This window comes from Narcine bancroftii, chromosome 4, assembly GCF_036971445.1.
Source record: "Narcine bancroftii isolate sNarBan1 chromosome 4, sNarBan1.hap1, whole genome shotgun sequence".
NCBI lineage: Eukaryota > Metazoa > Chordata > Chondrichthyes > Torpediniformes > Narcinidae > Narcine > Narcine bancroftii.
In genome coordinates, this window is record NC_091472.1 from 127,535,357 (window position 1) to 127,561,989 (window position 26,633).

Genomic DNA, 26,633 nt, shown 5'->3' on the forward strand with positions numbered 1-26,633 from the left:
CACATAGTCGAGTCAAGGTCAAAGAATGATTTATTGCACTGCTTGCTCTGTTTATATTCATTCCCTGCCTCTGACGACAGGAGTGACGTCATTGCAGCGCTGGCGTCCGACTGGCTGGCGTTCCCGCCATTGTCTGCTGTTTCCCACTGTGCGGGAGGTCACGTGGAACGACAGCGGTTGGTCCCTGTGGGGCCCTTGTGATCGGCGCATTCGCCGACAATTTTGTGAACCGGGTGGTGAGCTGCTACAACATTTGCAATTTTGCTCTACAGAAACTTTCAGTTAACAGCAAGAAATTACAGTTTAACAATGTTACAATCTTTGTCATGTATCCTTTAATTACAGCTTTTGTATAGACTTTTCAATTGAATTATCTATTGTGGAGTTTATTTCTTTGCTAAAGTGTTTCAGCTCAGATATAGTATTTCAAAATAGTTGTTTCAATTATTAATTATAGTGTTGCAGGCAAGTTCTTTTTTAAACTTCATATGACTTTAAAGGTTAAATTCAATGTGGTCATGACATTCAGCATCAAATGTTGCCTCTACTGAACCTCCTTGGACATTTCTAGAGTGCTCCATTTTGATTTGCATGAAGTACAGACATATAAGCACAAATATATATTTGATATACAAACTTGAAAACTCCTCTGCCTCATTCTGAATCGTTTAATAATATTACATTTAATTAGGTATTTTACACACATGTTCACTAAAATGTTTTTACTCTTGAGTAACGTGGATATTTTAGAGTAGCTTGGTTAGAGAAGGAGATTTTGAGGCAATAAAATAATTTTCAAGGAAAGATGAGAATTGTTTAATTCAAGTTATTGCATGATTTGGAACCAACGTAGATGACAAGAGCAGGACTAATGTGGTGGTACAAGGAAAGATGTGGACTACAGTTTTTTTTTCTTGATAAGTTCTAGATCAGTGGTTTTCACATTTTTTCCATTCACATACCACCTTAAGTAATCCCTATGCCATAGGTGCTCTGTGATTAGTAAGGGGTTACTTAAGGTGGTATGTGAGTGGAAAGAAAAAGTTTGAAAACCACAGTTTTAATCGTACTGAATTGACTTGTTATGTGCACGGTTTCGTAACTCCAAAGGAAATGGGCCAATGACAATTTTTCTCAAGCAAAATATTTCAGTAATAATTGGGTCGAGAGCCGTGGTTCTCAACCTTTTTCCCCCACTCACATACCACCTTAAGTAATCCCTCACTAATCACAGAGCACCTATGGCATAGGGATTATTTAAGGTAGTATGTGAGTGGAAAGAAAAAGTTTGAAAACCACTGATGCAGATATTCAAAAATCATTCGTGCATTGAAAGCATGAATGAACTGAAGACCAATACAAAAGACTTTATTTTACAGGGGTGGCAGTATAGTATCTTTATGATGAAATGGATAGAGTCAAATCTTGCATGTATTTGGCGTTTGTAATATAATTAATAACTTCAAGGAATATTATCAAACACAAAACTGGAAAACCAAAGTTAAGATAGAAGTTTTAAGAAGAATGGGGAGGTGGAGGATATGACTAGGAGAATGGCAAAGTCTCATCTTAAGAATTATGGTGATATTAAAATAATAGCCATTAGCTAGATATAGCAGTGCAGTGACTTATGAAGCTTGTAGACGTGGAAGTGATTGCAACAATAGTGGGATGAAAGAGGTCACAGAGGGATCTGGAAATCAGGGAGAGGATGTCTAAAGTAAGTGTTGCTTGGGCAAATCAGTTACCACAATTATGATGCGGATCATATTTAAAAATGAGTTGGGATACTAAGTACAGAAGACAATAACTTCACTCTTTCCTGTTCATCCCAAACTTAATATATGACCAGCAGCAAACTGAATCAGAGAAACTATCAAGAGTGCCAAGTGTTGATCCTAATGCATGTTAACCTGATATTGCTTTCAGCGGATGTCCTCACGGAGCTGCAAGTAAGATGAAGTGAAGGAGTAAGAGTATGATGAGAAACCTGCAAGGTGAACTTATTGAAATGTCCTTAGATTTAAGCTACTTTAAATGCTGATTCATACCAGTGAGGAGATTAGCATTTTATTGTTATTGTAGTACTTCGTGTTCTATACTTTGTACAACTCTAATGCTCAATAGCAGCTGATGTCAGAAAGAACTGTTCTGAGTTTTTAACAATTTTGCTAATATTACTTCCATTCTGAATTTTACTTGTCAGTCATTGGAGACCCTGGATAATGGAAAACCATACCACATAGCCTACATGGTAGACCTTGATTTGGTTATTAAATGCATCAGGTATGTGTATAAACTTGATGTTTCGTTCTAATTTGTTTCTTTTACTTGTGTAAAAGATGAATGTTTATTGCAAAAGGAGGAATTACAGATGCTGGAAATGATCAAGCAACATCTGGAGACAGAGTAAATGACCTATCATCAGCAGAGAAAAGTTTTGCATTCAGAACTAGACTTGGCAGCTTGAGCTGATAGTCATTACATGCTCTTCAGTAATTAAGGTCAGGACAGATTTGTGTCACAGCAATGTCTTCTGTTGTGTAACTGGAAAGATGTTGCAGTTTCAGCACTCTTGCACTTTGAAGATGGAAAATTATCTTCAGGGGGAATTACTTTCCATAATCCTCAGTGGATTATTTGTTTCCCAATGCTGTATTTTACTTTTGCTTCCTTTTAAAAGGCTTTATTTTTCATAAAATCATCTTCTCTACTTGTGAATGTAATTGTACTTTGTTCCACTTCACCGTAATGGGTAAGCTGTCAACCTTGACTTATATTTCCAGAATACATCAGTTTGGCCCATAAGTGTGACCTTCAGTTTTTTTTTAATCATCTGCCACTTTAATTCTCCTTCTCATTTCCACTTTAACGGCTCTAATGCTATTCCTGTGTAACTGGTAGATAAGCTTGAAAACCAGCATCTCATAGTTTGAATGGTCATGTTTTAGCTTTCTTGTTTCAATGGCAGGTTCAACAATCAGATCATCTTTCCAATAATCTAATTTAATACCTCTTCTACCAACCAACCACTTCATTTGTAATACCTCTTTTTTATAATTTTTCCCTTCCTATTTTTGTCCTAGCTTGTTCTTTATCTGATTCTAGTGAAAAGTCATCCACCTCAATATTTATTGTTCAGCTGCAAATGCCCATAATGGATTGATATCAATTGTTCTCATATTGCATTTGTTACACTAGAACATTTTCTTTTGTAGTGAGGGTTTTCTTTGTTGGGAGTCCACAAATGTACACTATGCAACTTTGTCAAAGTATAATGGCAAAGTAATGCTTAATCATTGCTGAATTTTTCACAGGTACTATGCAGGCTGGGCTGATAAATACCATGGTAAAACCATTCCCATTGATGGAAATTATTTCTGCTACACACGTCATGAGCCAGTTGGTGTGTGTGGGCAAATCATCCCGGTGAGTAAACAATGGAAAGAAATTAAGTAATATTTATCTCCCATAAAATTGAAAGTGTTAGATTCATAACGCACACTATATTCTCAATTTTGTTTTTGATTGTGAACATATTATAAAGTACTTAAACAGATTCATGGGCATATTTAATATTGAAATTGCTGCTGTGGTGATACACCACCGGCCTACTGCAGGGGGCAACCTCTGTACCTGCAGGTGTGTAAGGGGACAGGACAACACCTGGCCGGCTGTCAATCAGTCGGCCTGAATGGATCAAGCCCCACCCGGTCGGGTGTCAATCACCCTCCGGGATATAAGCCCGCGCCGGCCTCCTGAGGCCTCACTCAGAGTTGCTGCAGCCACAGCCAGCCTAGCTCTGTGGAAGTCTTTGTAGATTAAAGCCTGTTCTACAGTCTTTACTTCGTGTGTGTCTGATTCTGGCTAACAGAGCACCACAGCCATTGCCCTAAATAAACTCATTTTCCTTAACCTTTGCTTTTCCTGAATATATGATTAGGCTTGGAAATGTAATAATTATTAATATTTATAATTTTTTTAAAGTAATTTCCAATCTTTATTTTTTTCAGTGGAATTTTCCATTGGCATTGCAGGCCTGGAAACTTGGACCAGCATTAGCAACTGGAAATGTGGTGGTGATGAAGGTGGCAGAGCAGACCCCACTAACAGCGCTCTATACTGCAAATTTGATCAAAGAGGTTTGGAAAAATGTTTAAGTCAATGGTGTAAAGTTAAATAACACCAATTCATGTGTCATGTACATTGAGTCTGTCTCCAATTTTACTATTTGACCTTGCTCTAGGAATCTTTGGCTTTTGAACATTATATAAAATTACAATGTATAGTTCTTTAATCCGAGCTGCATAATAACAAGTCTAGTTGCAATCTGTAATGTGGTACAGGTACACAATCCTTTATCCGGATCCCTTGGGGGACAGTTTGTTCCGAATTTTAAATTTTTCAGAATTTCAGAATAAAAGCCAGCTGCCCCAGAAATAAGCCCATCTGAATTGTGCTGCCGTATCCACCCCCTTCCAGTTGCGCTGCCGTCTCTCTCCCCCTCACCCACCCGAGTCATGCTGCCGTCTCTCTCCCCCTCACCCACCTGAGTCGCACTGCAGTCTCTCTCCCCCTTCACCTGCCCGAGTCGCACTGCCGTCTCTCTCCCCCTCACCTGCCCGAGTTGCGCTGCCATCTCTCTCCCCCCTCACCCGCCCGATTCGCGCTGCTGTCTCTCTCCCACCCGCCCGAGTCGCGCTGCTGTCTCTCTCCCCCCTCACCCGCCCGAGTCGCGCTGCCATCTCTTTCCCACCCGCCTGAGTCGCGCTGCCGTCTCTCTCCCCCCCCCCTTCCCAACCTAGTTGCGCTGTGGTCTCTCTCTCTATCCCTCCGCTGTACCAGCACCAGGAAAAAAAAATGCCAATTTTGGAGCTTTCCAGATTTTAGATGTCCGGATAAAGGATTGTGTACCTGCACTGTCTTTGATAGGTTGCCAGATTTTCTGGAGTAGAGAAAAAATTGGGGAAGGACACTAAACCAAAAGCAAATAGTGGATTGGGGAATCTGTCATCATCATTTGGTTGCATCTCTTGAAACTACCTTAAATTACTGTTTTCTTTCAATGTTGATTGACAAGACTGTAATGTCACATTTTTGAATAGCATGGTGATGTCAGTAGTAAATCACAAAATTCTGTAGACCCCGTGGTTGAATTAAGAACACAAAATGCTGGAGAAGCTCAGTAGGTCAAACTGTCCTTTATGTAGCAAAAGCAAAGATACATAACCGACGTTTCAGGCTTGAGCCCTTCATCAAAGTACTTTACATCGGCATTAAAGGAGGATTGGTACTGGAGCCCTTTGCCCCTTGGAGATTGCTCAGTGCTGGGTTTAATAGGAAGCCCACAGCAGAATTACAACCTTTGTCATGCACCCTTTAATTACAGCCTTTGTACAGACTTTTCAATTGAACTTTCAGTTGTGTTGTTTATTCCTTTACTAAAGTATTTCAGCTCATATACAGTCTCTAGAACTGGTTGTATCAATTTTTAATTACAATGCTGCCGATCAGGAAATGTGTGTGTATGGGGTAACATATTGGTAATGACAGCATCTCTCCACTATCTCCCATAACTGCTACTAATTCCTCATGGGGTGAGTGCTTCAAGAACCTTTATTAAGACCCACTGATTTGGCTAATTTACATTCCTGACTCATCCTGGCTATGGTTTAAGGGGAACCAACACAAGCAATAGGTTGCATCCATTTAAGGGAACACGTGCAGGAGTAGCATCCTGGTGTCAGATGACAGCTCAGAAAAATGGCACGCTCCCACAAGAATACCATGGCTTCACCATGGGATAGCTCAGAGACGAGCATCAGGGCTCTGTGTTGAGGGAGCACCCAAATCTGAAGCCATTGTGTGTTTTGGTACCTGATGGATGACCTTGCACTCCCTGCTCGCAGACGTTGGTGATAAAGGTGCACATATATTCAGGCTAAGTCGGAGAAACCAGGCATGCAAGTCGGTGAACAGATAATTTTCTTTCTTGTCCCTCCCCTCTCACACTGGGAAGCAATTCTCACAGCAGCACACTGCTCCATCAGGAACACAACAACACAGTTTGGTCGGGATGGGGGAGTAGGTGAGGTGTTGCCATTTAGTTTGATAATGAGCTTTGTCCTTCATATGGACGGCACATGAGTATATACTGTTTCTCTTAATTTGCTTCATTTTAGGAACATGGTCTATAGTTATAACATTTCATTAAGATTTTGTAGTTTCAAAACCATTTAGTAATTGTGTTTGTTAGCAATTGGCGAGCGATGTGTCTTCCAAGGAGTAGAATGTTATATGTAGATTGCAGAAGATTACACAACCTCCCTGTCTGGAACCTAGTCAGAAGTTGCATCACCTGCCAATCAAGGTTGGACTTCAGCCACCCATTAGTGCACACCTTACCATTGGCTTGTTTGAATGATGCAGCGTCGATGGCCAGATGCCCAGCTCAGAACAACAAACTCCAACACATACAACAGTTCTCTCTCTCTCTCTGCCTCTTGGACCTAGCCACGAACATCACTCCACACCTTGTTGCTACTGTGGACATTGCTGGAGGAGTCGTAGGTAAGGTGTGCACTACACTTAGTTGAGGCGAAGTGCTGCAATAGATCAGTGCTTGCAGGGAGCCGCACCCCTGGTGATACTGGAAATCGGAAGTGTGTTTGGAAATCCTTGGCTGTGAGTGTGTACATGTGCAGGAGAATGTGGCAGAGTAAGTAACCAATAGTATCAAGAACCCTTGTGCCAAATGTGCTTGCTTACACCATTAAAGTTTTTGTCGTACTGTGAATTCCACCAGTATCAGAATCCAACCTGAATCTGATGTGAATACCTCTATAGCTATTAAGGAGTGAGAGTGATAAGTATCATTTGATGACTTCCTCTATTTGATTTCCATATGTATAATAAGTTACCTTAGATTGTGTCATTTGAGTCCAGACTTGTTTCTTTGTGAACCCACCAAACCTAATACTATTCCCAATACAAAGAGTCAGGTGGAATGTTGGGATTTAAAAGCACCAATTCTTGACCTAACTTGGTATTTCTGCAATGAATTATGAAGGAAATGCTTAGTTTTGGCCATTTTCAACCCAGGGAATAAAGTGTTAAGCTGAAGGGGGTTCCTGTATCACTATTGAATAGTTAAGAGGTGGGTAGACTGAATTGGATGAGGTGTATCAGCTTCCAGGTTTGCTTTCATTCTTTAGAAAGTCATGTGGCAGATCTAGTATTTATTGCTCACTCCAAGTTGATTTTGAAGCTTCAACCTTCAACTATTGAAGATGGTTGTGGTAAGATGGTTCCATAATGTCTTTATTTAGCAAGTTCCAGAATTCTGAGTTGATGGGGCTGTTTCTCTCCTACCTGCTGTTTTCTGCCAAATAATTTTTTTTAACCTGTGGTGCAGTTTTCAGCTAGTGGATGAAATATCAAGAAAGTGGACTACTTTCTGGAATTCATGAATTTGAATGCAGCAAATTCAAAAAGTAAACAAAGCATGAATAGGATTTGCTGACATTTCTGGGTAGACAATTTAAAAATATTGGCTGGTTTTTTTTTCTGTTAATGGTATATATTTTCTTAATTGACAGGCTGGATTTCCACCTGGAGTAGTGAATATTCTTCCTGGATTTGGACCAACAGCAGGAGCAGCTATTGCGTCACATATGGATGTTGATAAAGTTGCATTTACAGGATCTACTGAGGTCAGTCTGGAAGCCCCTTTAAAATTAATATGGAATTTTAGAAATTGATCATTGCATTATAAGAAACATGCTCCTGAATCTTTCTGTCATTTATAAAATCTTGACTGAAAATTATTTGTTTTACTCTCTTGACCATTTCCTTATTCCCCTTAATTTTTCCTCCTCTCCTGGCTCGTAAGGTGTACTTTCATCCTTTTCCCTTTTGAAAATGTAGGAGCTGTTACAGTTGTTCTTGTCTCTTGCCAGTTATCACATTTTGTTTTCTTTCACTATGTTCCCAGTCATCTATTGATGGTTACAATAAAACTGTCAAGTTTTAGTCTTGCTGCTTTTTTAGCAATATTAGAAAATCCTTGTTTTAAGTCAATACTCATCAATGAATAATTCAGTGAATAGGTTCCATCTGTTCACTGTAGACTATAAAAATACAGTGAAATCATAAATGACTGCAAAAAATACCTGTACATGAAATAGTTCAAGTGGTTGATTACAATCTATCATGCAATGACAGCCATCATGCAAAATTTTGAAAAAATAAACACAAAAAGTCCTAAAATTAGCTAGATGGGCTTGAGATCTTCATGCAAATTTAAGACACGTTGTTAGCAATCTGGAATAACCGCAAATTAACATGATTACTTGGTGCAACTAATATAAACAGTACTTGGTGTCTGGCCTCTCAGCAATGAACTCAAAATTATCTGAACCTGGTACCATTTAAAATTAGCATGTGTTAGTTGACAGTTGTCTGCACCTTTTAAAATGAGCACATAACAAAAGCAGGTAAAATGCAATTGGTTTCTACCAAGCCTTAATGTCAAGATGCATATGTTACCTGCCACTTATTCCCATATTGATTCTAGTCATTTTAAGGAATTTTAGATTCATAAAACATTTCTAGAATTGTAACTTCTAGGCTAAAAAACCATTGAGCATCCCCTTAAATTGTGTTGGTGTGCTTCTTCTGCCACGAATTTGGACAGGGCTTAATCTGAACTATTGACATCCATTTGAATGCATGGTAATCAATTATTCACTATATAATCTGTCTACTCATGTTTTTCTTTTCATGTGTTATTGCTAAAATAGACCGAGTATTGTGCAAGAAGTTCTGAAATTGATGCTAGCATGTGGCTAGTTTTGAGTTCAATTAGAACATTTTTGAGTGATTAATTTGCTAGGAACAAAGACTCCAGGCACTGCCAGAGCTGCTGTAATGCTAACACTGTCGCTGGTGCAGGCCCACAGGGAGTGAGGGGTGGAGATACAGCACTCCTGCGGGGTCCAATCTCCAAGTGAATTGCCGCCAGCTCCGCACAGGCTTTGAACAGCCCATTAAAGGAATCAATGGTAGTTTTATTTAAAATTCTGCAACTGTGGGGTCTGTGCCCAAGATTGCAGCGCCCATGATCTGTAGCAGCCACAAGAGGTTGCAGACTCCAGGAGACCGGAGGACTTACACAGGGCATCAGAAAATGGGGAGACCATTCCCCATCTGAGAAGGAGAAGTAGAGGAGACAACCCAGAGGACCGAGACCACGGCGGCAGACCAGAGGGGGCTCTGCAACTGAAAGACCAACACATGCAGCAAGCTGCAGACTACTCGAGGCGAGGGACCCACGGAGGCTGTGGGCTGCTGGAGACTGCTGTCGGGAGACTCATGCCAGGTTGCAGACTGCTGGAGACTGGCTGGAGACTGGCTGAAGGGGTACCAGGTATCGGAACCAAGAATGTGATGGAGTGCTGAAGGCGCTGAAGGGTTCCTGATCATGCCAGAGGTTTGGATCTGGAGCTTGGGGAGCCATGGGTTTGGTTTGTCTCTGTGTGGCTGCGGAAGCGCTGGAGGCAAATCTCTGGACATTTGGTGACTCTGGTGGAGGGGGGGGTCTCTCTTTTGCTTTTCTTTCTCTGACTGTAAGAGGCCCTTCAGGCAGATTCTGCCGATGATTAATCTGTCTGCCTTACAGCAGGCAAAAGCAATTTCATGTAATATGACAGTTTTATTACAATGACAATAAATTGAATCTTGAAGTGATTTTTGATGTAGCTCTTGTACGCAAGATATTTCAGTCTAACAATTTCAATTGACCTAGTAGGTCACTCATCAGCATCAAAAATCTTTATAGAAATGAATTTGGATATTTACTTAGGGGATGATATAACTAACAATTTTGTAAGATTTTCCTCATTTGCAAATTGCTTTCTGGCCAATTATATTTATTTCTTTATGTAAGCAGAACATTTTACAAAACTCTTTTTTGTTGATCTCTTGTAGGTTGGCCATCTGATCCAACAGGCTGCCGGGAAAAGTAATTTGAAAAAAGTGACATTGGAACTGGGTGGGAAAAGTCCAAACATTATTCTTTCTGATGCTGATGGTAAATAATGCTACTAACTTGAAAATTAACAGTTCAACCTTGGTGATTACTTTTGTTTGGTCCTGGGCATGGGGAGAAGAGAAACTAAAACCATGTTCAATCAAACTCTCCTGTTTTCGGGGGGGATCTAAAACCAAACAACCTTGCAAGTTTGTCTATGCATAACAAAATACTGCAGATAAAGGAAATCTGAATTAAAACAGAAAACTATTGATACTCAGCTGGTCAACAGTAGATGTGGAGAGAGAAAGTTAGTGCTTCAGGGGTTTTTTAATGAACTGTGATCAATCTGTGTTCATTTTCTAAAATGTAATGTTTTTAAGTGGGGGAAAAAAGTTCTCTCTTGCCTGTCAAATATTTTATGAGCAGCTGATGCAATTTCAAGTGATCTAAACTAAAGAACCATTCTTTGAAAGAAGTTTAAAAGGTTATAGACATGTTGACACCACAAAAAGATTGTCTTCACTATTGAAGTCCCTTTTTTGCACTAGGAAACTGAATATTATCTATATTTTTTAGTATTTTTGTTTCTTTTTATTTCAATTAAGTATATGTTGTAGCTTTTCTTCAGTTTTTGTCATTCTTTATAAAGAATCTATTCAGCTGCAGCAAGTAAGAATTTTGGTCCTGTATATTATGCAAATTCATCGTAACATCATATCATTACTTCATTTTCTAGTGAACTATGCAGTTGAGGAGTCCCATTCAGGTCTGTTCTTTAACCAAGGACAATGTTGCTGTGCTGCATCACGTACATATGTTCAGGAATCTGTCTACAACGAGTTTGTAGAAAAGAGTGTGGAAAGAGCAAAACGTCGTACTGTGGGAAATCCATTTGACTCCAAGAATGAGCAAGGACCACAGGTAGACATTCAGGGAAATCGATAACTAGTTTTCATTTATTTTTATTTATTGTAAAATGTATACTGCCTCATGCTGTGAAATAATAGATTTCCATACACTGCTGCTGTTAACTATTTCAAACACTCTGCTTTTTTTCCCACCCCTCTCCCGCACCCCCTTCCCCAGGTCAGACAGAACTATGAGTTTGAAAGTGCACCACCAAATTAAAGGACTGTTTCTTCCCAGTGATGTAGCTAAGGGGGTGGGGGGGGGGGGTGGTTCAAGGGGAGCGGCTGCATCCCTTGAGCATATTTTTCAAATGTGGCACCTTCCCCCCCCCCCCCCCCCACCATGCCAAAAAATCAATGTGACCCGCCATTCAACCACTGACTCACCATCTGGCAGGTGCCTTTTTTTTTGCGCTCACTCCCCCTAACTTTAGAACCTAGCTACGACCTTGTTTCTTCCTTGCTGTTGTCAGACTATTGAATGGACCTATTAATAAAATGATGGTGCCCTTGCACTGTTTTAACAGAACTTTTTCTCTGTAATATAATCTGCACTTTTTACATTTTATTTTGCACTAATGCTTGTACTTAAGGATGGGTTGATTTGACTGATTAGCACACAAAGCAAAATTCTTTCTCTTTATCTCAGTACACGACACTAAACAAGTCAATTCAATATTACTTCTGAAAAGTTGACTAAGTATAGATCACATTCAGTAGCTAGACGGAATGCTTAGTTCACACTGGTATGTACAATAAGATCATTAACTTCAGCTATACTGTTATACAGAAATATGGTAAAGAAAGAACATTGCCCTTAACTGTGTTTTAGTGATGAAGCTATAGCTGAGCAATTTGGGAATGATGAGGGAAATCCACTGTTGAGTGATTCCTGTCTGATATGGCTACGATCATCTGTGGTTGTGATTGCCTTTATTGCTGGATTTTACAACTAGTTCTTGCCATTTGAATTTGCAAATGAAAAAGAATCATTGAACATAGAATAGTACAACAGATGGACAGGCCCTTCAACCCATGATGTCTGGGGGAGGAGTCACATGATGGAGTAGTGGCCAGTAGGAGAATACCAGCCCTCTCCAGAAAAGAAGGAAAAAAGTAAAGAAAAAGCAAAGCCCCAGACACACAAATCAAAACAAATAAGAAATAAAGGTGTGGAGAAAATGGCACCTAAGAAAGAAAAGCCAAAGACAACAGGAAGAAAAGAAGAAAGACGCCGGAAGAGAAAGGTGAAGGCTTTACCTGCACGAAAAAGCAGGGACCCGCCGTGGAAAGAGGAGCCCGCTCCCTGAGGTTAGTGGAGACCCTGCAGGGTCGCGACCCACTGACCGCGGGACTGCAAAAATGGCTCATGGAGCCAAACAGGGGGTGCACAACTGCGCATGACAAGGAGAAAACCGACGGGAGGGGGGACCAGCTGTGGAGTGAAACTCCACAGCACGAGCAGCTGAGAGAGGCCCGACAGTAGGGCTCCCAGCTGGAATACAAAGGAAGCAAAGGGAATGGGAGGGTTGAGAAAGAAAAAAGGAAGCAAGAGATGCAACAGATAACCAGTCCAGAAGAAGAGGACCAACATCAAGAAACCATGGAAAAAATATACCCAACAAACTGAGACAAGCAGCTCAACAAGAAAGTCAGAAGGGACACAGATACAAGGAAGAGAAATAGAAGACACAAATCCAAGAACAGACACAGAAGAAGAAGAACACCAAGCTTTGCACAGAGGAATAGGAGGTAAAATTATTGGACAGTACATAGATTAAAAAAATTTTCAAGAACAAATGAAAGCATTAAAAGAATTATGTGAAATGAAAAGAAAAATGAAAAGTACAGAAGAAAAAGTGAGTAGAATAGAGCTGGTCATAACAGATGTAGGGAAAGGATTAGAAAATGTGGAAGAACGTGTAATGGCGGTAGAAATGGAAGTGAACGACTTAAAAATAAAATTGGAAGGAATTGACAAAAAAGTTAAATAAACACAGGCGTTGTTAGCTCAGAAGATGGATATAATGGAAAACTATAGTAGGCGAAACAATATAAAGATAGTGGGTCTTAAGGAAGATGAAGGCAAAGATATGAAAGAATTTATAAAAGAATGGATCCCAAAAGTCCTGGGAATGCCAGAAATGCAGGAAGTAATGGAAATAGAAAGGGCACACAGAACATTAGCCCCAAAACCACAGTCACAGCAAAAACCAAGATCCGTTTTAGTAAAATTTCTGAGATACACGACAAGAGAAAATATATTAGAGAAGACAAAAAGTCACTGGAATACAAAGGGCAAAAAAATTTTTCTACCCAGTCATACGTTTTGAGCTCCTAAAGAAGAGGAAGGAGTTTAATGCAGCAAAATCAATCCTATGGAAGAAAGGCTATAAATTTATGTTAAGATATCCCACGGTGCTTAAAATAGTTATCCCGGGGCAGCAAAGCAGACTGTTCTCGGATCCAGAGAAAGCACGAGAATTTGCAAAACGCCTACAAGACAGAAAGAGAGATGAAGAGATGTAACAAGAACAAAGAACGATGACAAACTACATATAAAGAAGTAAAATTAATGTATAAGTAAGAACTAAAGGAAGGAAGTAAGGGAGAAGGGGGAAAAAGAGGAGGGGTTTCAAAGAAAAAGAAAAGAGGGGGAGCTTTGTTGTAATGTGAAGATAAAAGTCTTCTGGAGGGGGTTGGGTGGGAGAGAATAACAGTCACTGCAAAATCAGTTGACACTTGCGAACGGGTTCGCAATGGAGAGGGGAGTTGTGGTTGCCCGGCAAGGGACAAGGGGCGACTTAAGGGAATTTTAGATGTGGGAATGGTTGAAATATTTTATGTTTTAGAAGTGTTGTCATACAGTGCATTCAAAAAAAGAAAACTGGAAATGGAAATGGGGAAAAGGGGAAAGGTGGTGGTGAGGAAGCGGAAATGAGATGTAAACAAAGTATGAGATGGCCATGTTGAACTATATGACTATAAATATTAACGGAATACATAACCAAATCAAAAGGAAGAGGCTATTAAATTTACTGAAAAAAGAAAAAAATAGATATAGCATTTGTGCAAGAAATGCATCTAACTGAAGTGGAACACGAGAAATTAAGGAGAGATTGGGTAGGGCACGTAACGGCAGCATCATATAATTCAAAAGCCAGAAGTGTAGCTATATTAATCAATAAAAATGTACCAATCAAAATAGAGGAGGAAATAATAGATCCAGCAGGGAGATACACATGTTAAAATGTCAGATATATTCTGAACTCTGGAATTTGGTCAATATATATATACACCTAATGAAGAGGATGAAAAGTTTATGCAAGATATTTTTTTGAAGTTTGTAGATACGCAAGGGAATATATTGATAGGAGGGGACTTTAACCTTAATTTGGATTCAAAGATGGATAAAACTGGACAAAAGACTAGCAGAAAGAACAAAGTAGCCAAATTTATGGTTAAATCAATGCAGGAAATGCAACCTTTGGATATATGGAGGAGACAACACCCAAAGGAGAAGGAATACTCATTCGAGTAGACATAAAACATATTCAAGGATTGACCTGTTCCTGTTGTCAGCCCACATCCAAGGGAGAGTTAGGAAAACGGAATATAAAGTTAGATTGTTATCGGATCACTCACCCGTGTTATTAGCAATAGAGCTGGAGGACATCCCACCAAGAACATATAGATGGAGATTAAACTCCATGCTACTTAAAAGTCAGGATTTTAGAGAATTTATTAGTGCCAAATTAAAATGTACTTTAAAATAAATACGGAATCAGTGAAAGACAAATTTATATTATGGGATGCAATGAAAGCCTTCATCAGAGGGCAGATAACCAATTATGTAGCTAACATGAAAAAGGATTACAATCGGGAAATAGAACAGCTGGAAAGGGAAATAGTAAGTACAGAGAAAGAACTAGCAACAAGGGAAGATACAACAAGAAGAAGAGAATTGGCGGACAAAAAAATAAAATACGAAGAACTACAAACGTATAAGGTGCAGAAGAACATAATGAAAATAAAGCAGAAGTATTATGAGCTAGGAGAAAAAATGCACAAAATACTAGCTTGGAAGCTTAAAACAGAACAATCTAAAAGAACGGTATTGACATCAAGGAAAAAGGACAAACAAGTTACATATAACCCAACAGAGATCAATGAAAACTTCAAGGAATTCTACGAGCAATTATACTGAACTGAGAATGAAGGGAAAGAAGACAAAATAGATGAGTTTCAAGGTAAAATTGAACTACCGAAATTGCAAGAAGAAGAGCAAAACAAATTGATAAAACCATTTGAAATAGATGAAATACATATTAAAAAAAAACTACCGAACAATTAAACACCTGGCGAGGACGGACTCCCAATAGAATTCTATAAAACATTTAAAGAGTTACTAATTCCTCCTCTCCTGGAAGTAATGAACCAGATTGAAGAAATACAAAACATGCCAGATTCATGTAAAATAGCAATAATTACAGTAATACCAAAGACGGGGAAAGATCCACTAATACCAGCATCGTATAGACCAATATCTCTACTTAACTCATATTATAAGATAATAGTAAAACTATTAGCAAACACATTGGCCGACTGTGCACCAAAAATAGTAAAACTAGATCAAACTGGATTTATTAAGAAAAGATGAACAACAGACAATGTTTGTAAGTTCATTAACTTAATACATTGAGTACAAGGAAATAAGACGCCAACAGTGGCTGTTGCTTTAGATGCAGAGAAAGCCTTTGACAGGGTGGAATGGAATTATTTATTCAAAGTATTACAGAGGTTCAACCTAGCAGAGAAATATATTAATTGGATTAAAGCATTATATAAGGGACCATTGGCGAAAGTGACAGTAAATGGATATATATGTCAAGCCAATTTAAATTAAGCAGATCAACTAGGCAGGGATGTCCACTATCTCCCTCACTGTTTGCTTTAGCAATAGAACCATTGGCAGAACTAATAAGAACTGAAAATAAAATAAAAGGGATAAAAATAAAAGAGAAAGAATATAAAATCAGTCTATTTGCAGATGACATCATAGTATACTTAACAGAACCAGAATTATCAATAAAAGAATTACATAAGAAATTGAAGGAATATGGAGAAATATCGGAGTACAAGATCAACGCAAATAAAAGTGAAGCGATGCCAATGAATAATTCAGATTTCACAAAGTTTAAAAAAGAATCACCATTTAAATGGCAAACACAAGCAATCTGACACCTAGGTATTAGACTAGATAATAATCTAGGCCATCTATACAAATTAAATTATCAGCCATTAATGAAGAAATTACAAGATGACTTAGAACATTGGAAAGATTTACCACTAACACTGATAGGAATGGTAAATTGCATTAAAATTAATATCTTCCCAAGGATACAATACCTATTTCAATCGTTACCAATTCCCTTAACAGAGAAATTCTTCAATGAGCTCAAGAAAATAATAAGGAAATTCTTATGGAAAGGAGAGAAACTAAGGATAGTGCTAGATAAATTAACAGAATGGCATAAACAAGGTGGTTTGCAGCTATAAAACTTTAAGAATTATTATAGAGCAGCACAATTAAGATATCTATCAAATTTTTATCAAACAAGGGAAAAACCAGATTGGACCAGGATAGAGCTAGATAAAATAGGGGAGAAGGTACCAGAACATATACTTTATAAGTGGGATGAAAAACTGGTGCAATATAGAAGTTCACTGGTACTGTACCATCTACTCAACATTTGGAAGAAGATTCATGTCGAAAGGAAAAAAAGCAAATTACCAACTACCAAAATTCTTGATGCAAAATCAACTAATCCCTTTCACAATAGATAACCTTTCTTTTAGAGAATAGGAGAGAAAAGGGATTAAAAGAATAGAAAATTGTTTTTTGGGAAATAATTTATTATCATTTGAATAAATGAAGTCTTCTTTGGCTTGGCTTCGCGGACGAAGATTTATGGAGGGGGTAAATGTCCACGTCAGCTGCAGGCTCGTTTGTGGCTGACAAGTCCGATGCGGGAGAGGCAGACACGGTTGCAGCGGCTGCAGGGGAAAAATGGTTGGTTGGGGTTGGGTGTTGGGTTTTTCCTCCTTTGCCTTTTGTCAGTGAGGTGGGCTCTGCGGTCTTCTTCAAAGGAGGTTGCTGCCCGCTGAACTGAGGCGCCAAGATGCACGGTTTGAGGCAATATCAGCCCACTGGCGGTGGTCAATGTGGCAGGCACCAAGAGATTTCTTTAGGCAGTCCTTGTACCTTTTCTTTGGTGCACCTCTGTCACGGTGGCCAGTGGAGAGCTCGCCATATAACACGATCTTGGGAAGGGGATGGTCCTCCATTCTGGAGACGTGACCCACCCAGCGCAGCTGGATCTTCAGCAGCGTGGACTCATTGCTGTCGACCTCTGCCATCTCGAGTACTTCGACGTTAGGGATGAAAGCGCTCCAGTGAATGTTGAGGATGGAGCGGAGACAACGCTGGTGGAAGCGTTCTAGGAGCCGTAGGTGATGCCGGTAGAGGACCCATGATTCGGAGCCGAACAGGAGTGTGGGTATGACAACGGCTCTGTATACGCTTATCTTTGTGAGGTTTTTCAGTTGGTTGTTTTTCCAGACTCTTTTGTGTAGTCTTCCAAAGGCGCTATTTGCCTTGGCGAGTCTGTTGTCTATCTCATTGTCGATCCTTGCATCTGATGAAATGGTGCAGCCGAGATAGGTAAACTGGTTGACCATTTTGAGTTTTGTGTGCCCGATGGAGATGTGGGGGGGCTGGTAGTCATGGTGGGGAGCTGGCTGATGGAGGACCTGTTTTCTTCAGGCTGACTTCCAGGCCAAACATTTTGGCAGTTTCTGCAAAACAGGACGTCAAGCGCTGAAGAGCTGGCTCTGAATGGGCAACTAAAGCGGCATCGTCTGCAAAGAGTAGTTCACGGACAAGTTTCTCTTGTGTCTTGGTGTGAGCTTGCAGGCGCCTCAGATTGAAGAGACTGCCATCCGTGCGGTACCGGATGTAAACAGCGTCTTCATTGTTGAGGTCTTTAATGGCTTGGTTCAGCATCATGCTGAAGAAGATTGAAAAGAGGGTTGGTGCGAGAACACAGCCTTGCTTCACGCCATTGTTAATGGAGAAGGGTTCAGAGAGCTCATTTCTGTATCTGACCCGACCTTGTTGGTTTTCGTGCAGTTGGATAACCATGTTGAGGAACTTTGGGGGGCATCCGATGCACTCTAGTATTTGCCAAAGCCCTTTCCTGCTCATGGTGTCGAAGGCTTTGGTGAGGTCAACAAAGGTGATGTAGAGTCCTTTGTTTTGTTCTCTGCACTTTTCTTGGAGCTGTCTGAGGGCAAAGACCATGTCAGTAGTTCCTCTGTTTGCGCGAAAGCCGCACTGTGATTCTGGGAGAATATTCTCGGCGACACTAGGTATTATTCTATTTAGGAGAATCCTAGCGAAGATTTTGCCTGCAATGGAGAGCAGCGTGATTCCCCTGTCGTTTGAGCAGTCTGATTTCTCGCCTTTGTTTTTGTACAGGGTGATGATGGTGGCATCATGAAGGTCCTGAGGCAGTTTTCCTTGGTCCCAACAAAGCTTGAAAAACTCATGCAGTTTGACATGCAGAGTTTTGCCGCCAGCCTTCCAGACCTCTGGGGGGATTCCATCCATACCTGCTGCTTTGCCACTTTTCAGTTGTTCGATTGCCTTGTATGTCTCATCCTGGGTGAGGACCTCATCCAGCTCTAGCCTTAGGGGCTGTTGAGGGAGCTGGAGCAGGGCGGAATCTTGGACTGAGCGGTTGGCACTGAAAAGAGATTGGAAGTGTTCTGACCATCGGTTGAGGATGGAGATCTTGTCGCTGAGGAGGACTTTGCCGTCTGAGCTGCGCAGCGGGCTTTGGACTTGGGGTGAGGGGCCGTACACAGCCTTTAGAGCCTCGTAGAAACCCCTGAAGTCGCCAATGTCCGCGCTGAGCTGGGTTCGCTTGGCGAGGCTAGTCCACCACTCATTTTGGATCTCCCGGAGTTTGCGCTGAAGATGGCTGCATGCGCGACGGAAGGCTTGTTTCTTCTCTGGACAGGACGGCTTTGTAAGGTGAGCCTGGTGGGCAGCTCGATTCTTTGCCAGCAGCTCCTGGATTTCCTGGCTGTTTTCGTCGAACCAGTCCTTGTTTTTCCTGGAGGAGAAGCCCAGTACCTCTTCAGTGGATTGCAGTATGGTAGTCTTCAGCTGATTCCAGAGGGTTTCAGGGGACGGGTCCGTGAGGCGGATTGTATCGTCGAGCTTTGCTTTGAGGTTTGCCTGGAAGTTTCCTCTCACTTCGTCTGACTGCAGGTTTCCAACATTGAACCTCTTTCTGGGGGCTTTACTGTTCCTGGGCTTTGGCTTGAAGTGAAGGTTGAGCTTGCAGCGAACCAGCCGGTGGTCAGTGTGGCATTCCGTGCTGGGCATGACCCTGGTGTGGAGCACATCTCGTTTGTCACTTTCTCGCACCAGGATGTAGTCCAGGAGGTGCCAGTGTTTGGATCGGGGATGCATCCAGGTAGTCTTAAGGCTGTCCCTCTGCTAAAAAAGGGTGTTTGTAATGACAAGCCGCTGTTCTGCGCAGAGCTCCAACAGGAGGCGCCCATTGTCGTTGCACTTGCCGACGTCATGCTTGCCCTGGATTCCTGGCCAGGTTTCTGAGTCTTTGCCGACGATATGGTACAGATATGGTATAACTCATGATACAATGTTTGCATACCACCAACTGAAAACCTACTTAAAGGACAAATTGGGAAGCAGACTGAGATTACCAGAAAGAAGGAGCTTTGAATATATGATTACAGAAACAATGATAATTAAAAGATTTATTGCAAACATGTACATCAAGCTGCAAGAGAAAGAAAAAGATGAAATAAGCTATAAACCTAAACAAAAGTGGGAACAAGATCTAAACATAAAGATAAAGAATGAACATGGGAAAACATGGGAAAAACTCTGCTCCGGAACTATGAGAAATATAATAAACACAAGGTTACGCATGATACAATATAATTGGTTACACAGGTTATATGTCACGCCCCAAAAGTTAAATAAATGGGATTCAACATTATCAAATAGATGTTTTCGCTGTAAGAAGGAAATGGGAACAACAGTACATGCAATTTGGGCATGTGAGAAAGTGAAAAAGTTTTGGGAAGATCTAAATCAGGTATTAAATAAAATCACAAAAAGCAACATACCAAAAAATCCAGAGATCTTTCTTCTCAGTAATATAAGAAGTAAAGAATTAGGCCTCAAACTGGATGAAGCGCAAAAATGTTTTATTATGATAGCCTTAGCTGTAGCAAAAAAATGTATAATGTCAACTTGGAAATCAGAAGAGAGCTTGAGAGTACAGCAATGGTACATAGAAATGAATAAATATATTCCATTGGAAAAAATAACATAATTTAAAAAATAGAGTCACATTATCTGAACAAATTTGGGAACCGTACATGGAACACAACAGAGAGGGCCTACTGTGGACCTCCACCCCCTAAAATGATAGAATGAGAAGAAGACGAAATGAACTGACCCAGTGTGTAAAAGTAGATGATACAATTTTCTTGTTTATTTTCATTGTGTGATGACATTGTTTAATGGGTTTATTGTATTGTATATGTTGAACGTTTAATGGGTTTGGAGGGGGGTGGGAAGGGAGGGGGGGAAAGAGGAGAAAATGACACTGAGGGAAATGTTTGTGTGTATTTTGGTTAATATGGTTCATAGTGTGAAAAATTTAAAAACCATGATGTCTGCACCAAACATGATTCCATTAGTTGGAAAAAAAAACTTGGTGTCAAAGTCATTTAACTTCACGAAGAATAGAGGTGAGGAAAGAAAGTATAGGAGAGGTTGTTGCAAATTTTGGATACTTATGCAATAAAATAGATTATTTCATTGTGATGTACTGAAGTAACTAGTTCAACAAATATTTGATCTTTGCCATTTATATTAGTGATTGAAACTTGTGAATAAAATATCTATTTATACCAATTTTATTATAGGTGGATGAAGAGCAATTTAATAAGATTCTGGGATACATTAGTAGTGGGAAAAAAGAAGGAGCAAAGCTACTATGTGGAGGTGGAGTTGCAGCAGATCGTGGGTACTTTATCCAACCAACTGTGTTTGGAGATGTAAAGGATGACATGATTATTGCTAGAGAGGAGGTAAGGTATACTCCTTGCAGTTATGTGGGTATAGAAAATTTTAATTAACAAGTGTTATCTTTTCAGTTTTACTCACCTGTAACATTTATTGGACATAATGAGCTTTGTAATTTGATGTATCCTTTAATGCTACAGTATCCTTAATCGCCTACTTTGCAGAGGACTGAGCTGCTTTGTTCTTAGCCCTGGCTTAACCAACAGTGAGCCACACAAGAAGCTCCTCATTAACTTGTGGGATCATTCATTATTGTGATTATAGCCTCAACCAAGGGCAGGAATTTATGCCAGGCTTTGCAGCTCAAGTAAATGTCTTTTTTTCTAATGCTGGGGCAATTAACTTATGCAAGATCAGGAGCAATATAAGGAATTGGCACTCTCAGGGTAGCACTAAATTGAGTACCTGTGTTTTCGGAGTTAGTTGTTCCCTTTCTATCATATCCAAAGTTTATTAAAGTTCTTTTTTTTGTTAACTTTGAGATTTTTGGACCAGTGATGCAGATTCTGAAATTTAAGACAATGGAAGAGGTGATTGAACGAGCAAATGATACCCAATATGGACTTGCAGCAGCTATTTTCACCAATGATCTCAATAAGGCTCATTATATCTCTCATGGTTTGCGTGCAGGGACTGTCTGGTAAGCTTTCTTGTATAATCAAAAAAATCTCACCCTTGACTTTTTATTGGTTTCTTCCCTTTTTTTCTGAATACAAGGTAAAATAGCCCCAAAAGCAACTATTCTTTGTAATATCTAATACTCATTTGAGGTCATGAATGTTGAAAGGCCATTAATAATTAGGTGCACGACTCGAGTCTTTTATGTCCACTTCTGCTTTCAATTTCAACTTGAAGTCCATGAGACAGAAGTACTATTGCCAAGTACTCTAGGTTGATTGTGGAAATGATGGACGAGGATAGTAATTAATTTGATCATTTACCTTGGCATCATTCCCCCCAATCTTAACTGTGGACTTTCCTGTACAAAAATCTGTATTATATTTGAATATACTTGCTGCTCAGCACTCAATTTTTAGTGGGAAGAATTCCAGATGTCAACAGTTACTGAGGGTTGGATAAACAAAAAAAAAAGGAACTGACAGATACAGGAAACTAATGATGAGGGAAGGCCTTTCAAGTATATAAAGTACAGATAGGGAGGAACATAAAAAGGAAACTAGGAGGAAACACAAGAAATAACTGGTAATCAGGGTTAAAGAATGTTCAAAGGTGTTCTACAAGTATGTTAAGAGCAAAAGAACAATCAGATGAATAAATGGGGTCAGTTAGGAACAATGGGGGCAATCATTGTGTGGAGCCAGAAAGTATAGGTGAGATTCTGAATTAATACATTCTTTGGTGTTAACAAAAGGAAACACTTTTAGAATTGAAGAATTTGGTGAAGGATACATGATAGTCTAGTGCAAGACAGTATAAAGATTTTGAAAGAAGATTTGAAGGGGTCCTTCACCCAGAGGGAGGTAAATACCTGAGAAACTAGTTGAAGCAGGATTGCTGATAGCACTACATGAGCACCAGAATCAACTTGGCCAAGAGATCTATGGAGTAGCGTTGGGCAATGGGATTAATACAGAAGGTACTCACTGACTCAAAGGATGAAGTTGAGTTGAATGGCTTCTTTCAATGCTGTACATTTCTATGATTCTATGCTGATTCAGATTTCAGTTTAATATTGGATTTTTTAAAAAGAAAACAATATATAAAGTTTATATTTGTTTATATTTGTGTATATTTTTAGTGGATGCTTTAACTTGCAACTATGAAACTCATTAAAGGTTATCACATGATATGTTACTGCCTACCTCTTACTTTCAAGAGTATGTATTGGATCTTTCCCAAATTTATGCACAGCTGTTTGAATGGGGAAATACATTACTTTTTTCTGAAAACTTGTGGAGAAATATTACACAAATATTTAATTACAGTGTTTTGAAAAAACCTACAGAACAGAGATATTCAAATTGACAATAATATATTTGTACTCCTGACATTTTCTAAAATAGGTAGTTGATTTTAAATGCACCATTAGACAAGGAAAAATTTCTGAAAGTTGGTTTCACATATTTAGAAACCATTTTTACTTCCACAGGGTAAACTGCTACAATGCGATTCAGGCTCAAGCTCCATTTGGTGGATACAAAGCTTCAGGCATAGGACGGGAACTTGGAGAGGAAGGATTAGAAGCATACACAGAAGTAAAGACTGTGAGTAAAAAATGTAAAGATTCTTATAGCAGTTCACTAAAGATTTTTAATTTCCTTTTACACCTCTGCCCAAAATCATCCAGAATGTCCATGTGCATCTTTTTATTCTTGATTGTTTAGATTTTAATAGGTAACTATACCCTTCACTTCCTCGGTCATTTTCATACAAGCTTATCATGAATGTTTTTAAAAAATTTAGAGACACAGCACAGTAACAGGGCCTTCTGGCTCAAATACACCAATTAACCTACAACCACATACATTTTTGAAGGAGCACCCAGGAAAAACACACAGTCACAGGGAAAATGTACAAACTGCTTACAGCACTAGATTCGAACCTGGATCACTGGTGCTGTAATAGCATTATGCAAACCATGCTGCCCCACATTTTCTTTATTTGAGTCTCTCAATTTCTACAATTTAACAGTTAAATCAACAGGAAAGCTGATAGCAAGGTACTAACTCTTAATTTTTTCCCTATTTTCAATTGCAGTCAGCTGTGCTACCTGTATTATCAATGAAACTAATACCAGTTATGTTGACATAGATGAGGAACGAAGCTGAACACATTGCATAATGTGTGTAATTTTGTCTTAAATACAATAATTGATCTAAATGGCATTTTCTAGTTATTCATGTTTGCTAGATATGTAAGATAAATGGAACATCAGTTAAAAAAGAAACTGATTTAAGAATTAATTCTGAGGGTATTTTTTTCTTAAATTAATATATTTTTTCTCTTTTTATTCAGGTGACAACCAAGGTATTTCAGAAGAATTCTTAAATCCGCCCACCCATTGTAGGGTACATTTAACGTGACTAAATGAGGAATTAAAACTTTAGTCAAAATCAAAGTTTGAGACATTCATCTTGATTTTGAGGAATTTATTTCCAACTTAATTTGCTATTTCTTCAAATGTTTGATAATCACTTTATAATTGGGCCTGTAATTTCACTTGCGCGGATAATGGACAAATATGTCAGAAAATGTTTAAGATAATTTGATTTAATAGGATTGCTGTTAAATTCAAAATAATTGTTTGGTCTTTAAGAATGGTAATGTTTTCTTGATTTTTTTAAATCTCGTTTAAATCTTTGAAAATAATCGTAAGGTTTCCATCCACATTGTAAAAAGGATATGATTGAAGCTATTTTAAAAAGTCATCAAATAACGACTACTTTTCTTTCAATAAATTGTATAGATTATGCTTTCCAATCTCTCATATTTCCCAATTTCAAAACCTGTCATCTTCACAGAAACATAAGCTTTGATATTCTGAATTATAATCTTATCACTCCAATAAATAAAACTTTGTATTTTCAGCTTTATGTAGTCTTTAATTAGTTGATATAACCATTTTGCATAATTTCACATCAAGATGTTTATAATTTGAGTAAATAAAGCATTCTGTATAATAACAATATTCTTCTTTAAACTGTTGGACCAAATGTAAGATGATTAAAATTAAATAAGATGATTAATTTGATGAGATGAATTCAAAGAAAAGTATTTCGATGCTTACAACTCCTCCCTGGTTCTTCGAAGACTAAATGCAAGCTCCAAGTCTGCACAGATATTACAACATATGACATCTAGTAACTATAGTAAACCTACAAAAACAATTTATCCTTAAAGGGATAGTCATAAAATTAACTACAAATCAAAAACATAAGGTTTTAACCTTTACAGATATAACTTTTCTCCTTAACTACTCCAGAGTCATAAAAGCATGACCAGACTGAATGCACAGTTTTACTGATTTATTTTCTTAAGGGTATTTGGTTTAGAATTGAATATTTAGAATCGCAGTACAGCACTCAATAAAGGCAATACATTACTAATTTATTGATTTTGTGATTCTGAACAAATTATTCCAGTGACATAATCTTTATTCTGCTGATTTATTCTCCCTATTTACTGCAGAGCACAAATGAATAATTGAAAATCAGAATGCAAAATGTCACAAAATGTGTTGCTTTGTGGCAACGTTACAGGTGCAAAATTGCTATAAATTACATTTTAAAAATAAATAAATAAATTAGTGGAAAAGAAGAGAAAGTGAGGTTTGTGTCTATGCTTCATTGACCATTCAGAAATCCAATGGTAGATGAAAAGAAGCTGTTTTTGTGCTGTCGGGTGTTCTTCTTCAGGCTCCTGCACCTTTTTCCTGATGGTACCTGTGAGATGAGGGAAAATGGACTGAGTGGTGAGAATCCTTGAAGATAGAGGATACTCTAGTCACTGCCTCTTGTAGATATCCTAAATGGAGTGAAGGCTGGTGCCCATGATGGCACTGGCCAAGTTCATAACTCTCTGTAGTCTTTTACTCTCCTGTGCATTGGCAGCTCCATACCAGACAGTGGTGCAACCAGTCAGAATGGTGTCCAAGGTACAAATACCTGTAGAAATTTGCAAGAGTCTTTGGTAATGTACTAAATCTTCTCAAACTCTTCATGAAGTATAGCTGCCAGTAAGGCCTCTTCGTGATTGCATCGACATGGGCGCACCATGATAGATCTTCAGAGATGTTGACTCAGTGGAATTTGAAGATCTTAACACTTTCCACTGCTGACACTCTGAGGACTGGTTTGTGTTCTCCTGATTTCCCCCTCCTGAAGTCCATAATCAGTTCTTTAGTATTGCTAACGTTGAGTGCAAGACTGTTATTGTGACACCACTTAACCAGCTAATCTGTCGCATTCCTGTCAGCTTCCTTATTGCTTTCTGTAATTCTCCTGATAACCATGGTGTCATCGGCACATTTGTAGATGGCAATATGAATTGTACTTAGCTACACAGTCATGAGTGTAGAGTGAGTAGAGCTACCTTAAGGTACATCTGTTTCTGATTTACACTGTGGTCTTCCAATGAGGAAGTCAAGGATCAAAATGCAGAGGGAGGTGCAGGCAGAGGCACAGGTTTAGAAGCTTGCTGACCAGTACTGAGGGTATGATGATGTTGAAAGCTAAGGTGTCGTCAATGAAAAATAGCCTGAGGTACGTGTTGCTGTTGTCCAGCTGATCCAGGGCTGAGAGGAGAGCCAGTGAGATTGGATCTGCTGTGGAGCAATTGTGGTGGTAGGCAAATTGCAGTGGGTCAAGATCTTTTCTTAGGTACTTGATCCTGTCCATGACCAACCTTTCAAATAATTTCATCACATTAGATAAGAGTGCTACTGGGTGATAGTTATTGATGCAGCTCCCTCTGCTTTTCTAAGGGATCCATGTGATTGGTGCCTTTTTTAAGCAGTGGGAAACCTCTAACTGCAGCA

The 26,633-nt window shown here is 39.2% G+C and overlaps 1 protein-coding gene across 1 annotated transcript in view; it reads left to right on the forward strand.

Moving 5' to 3' along the window:
- LOC138761132 (aldehyde dehydrogenase, mitochondrial-like) overlaps positions 1 to 25,207 on the forward strand; it is a 40,494-nt gene extending 15,287 nt beyond the window's left edge. Inside the window, exons 4-13 of the mRNA XM_069932790.1 lie at positions 2,207 to 2,286; positions 3,318 to 3,429; positions 4,014 to 4,142; positions 7,599 to 7,712; positions 9,988 to 10,090; positions 10,770 to 10,954; positions 20,977 to 21,141; positions 21,619 to 21,776; positions 23,247 to 23,361; positions 24,113 to 25,207. Coding sequence (XP_069788891.1) covers positions 2,207 to 2,286; positions 3,318 to 3,429; positions 4,014 to 4,142; positions 7,599 to 7,712; positions 9,988 to 10,090; positions 10,770 to 10,954; positions 20,977 to 21,141; positions 21,619 to 21,776; positions 23,247 to 23,361; positions 24,113 to 24,145 — 1,194 coding nt within the window. The 3' untranslated portion in view covers positions 24,146 to 25,207. The remainder of the gene's footprint in view (positions 1 to 2,206; positions 2,287 to 3,317; positions 3,430 to 4,013; positions 4,143 to 7,598; positions 7,713 to 9,987; positions 10,091 to 10,769; positions 10,955 to 20,976; positions 21,142 to 21,618; positions 21,777 to 23,246; positions 23,362 to 24,112) is intronic.
- Positions 25,208 to 26,633: the final 1,426 nt, after the last annotated feature.